This window comes from Primulina huaijiensis, chromosome 6, assembly GCF_012295235.1.
Source record: "Primulina huaijiensis isolate GDHJ02 chromosome 6, ASM1229523v2, whole genome shotgun sequence".
NCBI classification, from domain to species: Eukaryota; Viridiplantae; Streptophyta; class Magnoliopsida; order Lamiales; family Gesneriaceae; genus Primulina; species Primulina huaijiensis.
In genome coordinates, this window is record NC_133311.1 from 15033281 (window position 1) to 15037475 (window position 4195).

General features: G+C 41.3%; 1 protein-coding gene across 1 annotated transcript; it reads left to right on the top strand.

The window, feature by feature from the left end:
- Window positions 1–1970: 1970 nt before the first annotated feature.
- LOC140979116 (uncharacterized) lies at window positions 1971–3395 on the top strand. The gene is made up of 2 exons (XM_073444466.1): window positions 1971–2669; window positions 2925–3395. Exons 1-2 carry the CDS (start codon window positions 1971–1973, stop codon window positions 3393–3395), a joined length of 1170 nt encoding a protein of 389 aa, XP_073300567.1.
- Window positions 3396–4195: the final 800 nt, after the last annotated feature.

Below are 4195 nucleotides of genomic sequence, written 5' to 3' on the forward strand. Positions count from 1 at the left end.
GAGGAACTAGAAATAGTAAGTTTTGATAGACTTCTGAAAATAAGTTATGATAAACTACTGTAATAGACTATTGAAAATAAACTACTGTAATAGACTACTGAAATAATAGACTAACTACGTACAGGGAAAAATCAGTAAGGGTAACAAACCAGAATGCAGTAGAGTTCTGAGTGTTTCAGCAGTGTGTCTGAAATGAGTAGAAAAAAAAATTCAGTAGGCCAAAATCAGTAGACTGGAACCAGCAGATGACCGAAAATCAGTAGACCCAAAACCAGTAGGCGAAACCAGAACCAGTAGTTAGAAATCAGTAGATCTGTATGCAGAAGACTGTGTCAGTAAACCCGGAATGCAGCAGATTGGTTTTAACAGTGCTGGAAAGCAGCAGACAATGCTGTAAAAGCAGCAGACTTGTTGCAGTAGCATCAGAAATGCAGTAGATAGTAAATTCCAGCAAGTGCATGTAGTAGACCTCGCAAAGTGGCATGGAAGTTGAGGTGTTTTTCGCTCAAACTTCAAACGGCCATAACTTTTGATCCAGGAGGAATTTTTACTATTAAAAGTATGCGTTGGAAAGCTCTCGACGAGGAGAATCTAACCTAGAACCATTTTAATTGTTCTAGCACCGTCGACGAACCCCAAATTCTTTCGTTTAGATGGTGATATCGTACTTTCCGTAAAATTTTCCAATTTTTCGAAACTTTGAGGAATTTTCATTTCCAAACGGCTTAGTAATTTTTCACCAAATTTGGTACCATTCATGTTCTTGATGTGAAGGATTTTTAGTAAATTTTTAATGCCATTCTGAGATCGAAAATTTTTGAGCTATTTCTTCTGTTAATTGTATAGTCAGTACTGAATCTGTTCATTCCAGTATTTGTCTATAACTCGACCTATATTCTTGATATCACTTCTGAACCTTTACTCTCATGTTTTGGGTGTAGGATATGGCTGACCAGAGTAGCTACATTAAGAGCTTAGAGAAGAAGATAGAGAAGCTCAAGTGGCATAATTATTGCTTAGAGCTGGACAAGGATGAATTACAGCGTAGAGAAGAACACTTAAGACATGATGTTCAACGTTATGCTCATCATCTGCATGAGACGGAAGAGAGGAATAGAAAAGTTCAAGAAGAGTTTGAAAACTCTCAAGAGACCGTTGCTAGTTCATCGAGTTACGTGATAACTTGATTGAGAAGATCCAAGTGCTCAAGGAGCAAAATCACCAACTTGTACTCCAGCATAACCAGTATAGTGAGCAGACTAATGCTCAGATTCATGAGTTGCAGAGCACAGTTGAAGTACTTAGTGATCAGAATGCAGTTCTGCATGGTCATATTGAACATCTACAAGCAGTAATAGACAACCAAGATGAACCTGAAGAGTATCCAGAAAAAGAAGAAGAAGTAGAAGAGGATCCTATGGATTTAGATTTGGGAGAAGTGATAGATTAGACCATCAGTAGTAGTTTTGTAATAACACTTGTTCCCTTTGCATTTCTGTTTTCATTTTCGAAGTTCTATTGTAATTGCACTTTCTGGGGAAATCAATAAAAGTTATTTCTATCCATTGGTTTCATATTTAAATTTCTTTTGATCAATTACTCAATCATTGTGCTTCCTTGTTTAGTCTCTATTCTGTCAAAACCTTAGAACTTTCATAATTGTAGGAAATGGACGGAAGACCTGTAAGAAACAACCGCAATCCTCGTTATGGAAACCGTAACAACAACCGCAGCGATGAGGACGCACAACAACAACAACAACCACCAGCAATCGGTCTCAGTCAGGCTGATTTGATGGCTATAGCCACGATTGTGGCAACCACGCTACAAGGGTTTGTTAACCCGAATGCTAATCAGCCACCGCCACCACCTCTAGCTCAGAATGGGACTAAGCAGCACTATGAGTCCCTACGAAGAGCAAGAGTCCCAAACTTTGATGGAAGTTCCGATCCGAGGTCGGACAAAATTGGATGAAGGAGGTGGAGAACCATATTCGACTACTTGAGGTTCCACAAGAGATCAAGGTAGATGTGATTACACCTTTTCTTGTGGATAGAGCCGCCAAATGGTGGGAAGGAATCTCACCAGCTATGTTAGGGACGGGACCTATTACCTGGCAAAGGTTCCGAGAGGCATTCCTGAGGCAGTACTTTCCGACAGCAGTTCGAGTACAGAAGCTGTCAGAATTTGAAAGCTTAGTTCAAGAACCAAACATGACTGTGGTGGAGTATTCATCCAAGTTCCACTCATTGGGAACTTATTCCCCAACCATCATGGGAGACGAGGCCTTGAAGATACATCGCTTCAAGAAGGGATTGAACAGCCGCATTCAATCTGCCCTTGCGGTTATCGAGCCCAATAGTTTTGATGAATTGATGGGAGCCGCCATCAGGGCTGAGAATGACATCAAGAGGCGTGAAGGTGAGAACAAACTCAAACGTCCTCAGTCAAGCCAGTACCAACCGGGCCAACAATTCAAGAGGCCTAGGTTTTCAAGCAATCAATTCACTAGTGCTCCAGCCAAAGGAACCACTTCTTCTCAATCAAGCAAAGAAGGAGTCAAGTCACTGGTGAATGCCGTAAGAATTCTGGAGCTTGTTTTCGTTGTGGAAAGTTGGGCCACCGCATTGCTCAATGCCCTTTTCCAGATCCAAAGAATGGTCCAGCAGGTGAAACAACACCAAACAAGCCTAAAGAGAACAAGCCAAATGCTCGAGTCTATGCTATCACTCAAGAAGAGACTGACAACTCAATTGATGTCGTAGCAGGTACCATTCAAATCAATAATATGCCTGCTTATTTATTATTTGATTGTGGTGCTACGCATTCATTCATGTCTAAGAGATTTGCCAAGAAGTTAGGAACTAAGCCTGATAATTTAGAAGAACCATATAGAGTAGCAACTCCTGCAAATCGGATTTTAGAAACTCGCACTCTCTCGGGATATTGGTGTTCTCATAGATAATCAGAATTTCAAGGCAAACCTCATCCAACTGAACATGGTGGAATTCGATGTAATTCTTGGAATGGATTGGTTAGCCAAGAATCATGCTTTAGTAGACTGTCATGGAAAGACGGTAACCATCCAAGCTCCACACCAAGAGAAAATTTTATTTCATGGCAAGACCAAAGAACGGAATACTCTTCTTTCTGCTTCTCAAACTTGGAAAGCCATGAAAAGTGGAGAAGAAGTTTACCTAGCCATGTTAAGCGAGGTAAAACAAGAAGCTGCACTTGCACTAGAAGAGATTCTGGCAGTACAAGAGTTTCCGGATGTCTTTCCTGAAGAACTCCCGGGCACAATCCCCGACCGTGAAGTGGAGTTTGAGATCAACTTGATTCCTGGGGTTGCACCGATCTCAAAAACACCGTACAGAATGGCCCAGTGGAATTAAAATAACTCAAAGAGCAACTTCAAGAATTGTTGGATAAGAAGCAAATCCGACCAAGCGTATCCCCGTGGGGAGCTCCTGTCCTGTTCGTAAAGAAGAAGGACGGAAGCATGAGATTGTGTATCGATTACAGAGAACTGAATAAGATCACAATCAAGAATAAGTACCACTTCCAAGAATAGATGATCTGTTTGACCAACTCAAAGGAGCTACAGTCTTTTCCAAGCTCGACTTAAGGTCAGGCTCTCCCCAACTGAAGGTCAAAGCAGAAGATATTCCTAAAACAGCCTTCAGGACGAGATACGGCCATTACGAGTTTACAGTAATGCCGTTTGGCCTGACCAATGCCCCCGCAACATTCATGGACCTCATGAATAGAGTCTTCAAACCTTACCTTGATAGGTTTGTGGTTGTATTCATAGACGACATCCATGTATTCACAAAGTAAGAAAGATCATGAGGAACATCTTCGTCTCACCCTCCAAACGCTTAAAGAAAAAGAGCTGTTCGCCAAGTTCAAGAAATGCGAATTCTGGTTAGAGAGCGTCACATTCTTGGGACACATAATATCAGCAGTAGGAGTATCTGTGGACCCTAAGAAAGTTGAAGAAATCTCAGATTGGCCTAGACCAAAGAATGTGACAGAAATTCGAAGCTTCTTGGGATTAGCAGGCTATTATCGAAAATTTGTTGAAGGATTCTGTCAATAGCCATACCCCCTTACCAAGCTCACACAGAAGAACTCTAAATTTCAATGGAGTGAAGAATGTGAGCAAAGCTTCGAGACTTTGCAAAAGAAGCTT

What these genes read in the sequence shown, in the direction of transcription:
- LOC140979116 (XM_073444466.1), top strand. Translation starts at nt 1,971, where the DNA reads ATGAAGGAGGTGGAGAACCATATTCGACTACTTGAGGTTCCACAAGAG. An exon ending in TCCAAAGAATGGTCCAGCAG is followed by an intron (nt 2,670 to 2,924) that starts GTGAAACAACAC and finishes ATCGGATTTTAG; the next exon opens with AAACTCGCACTCTCTCGGGA.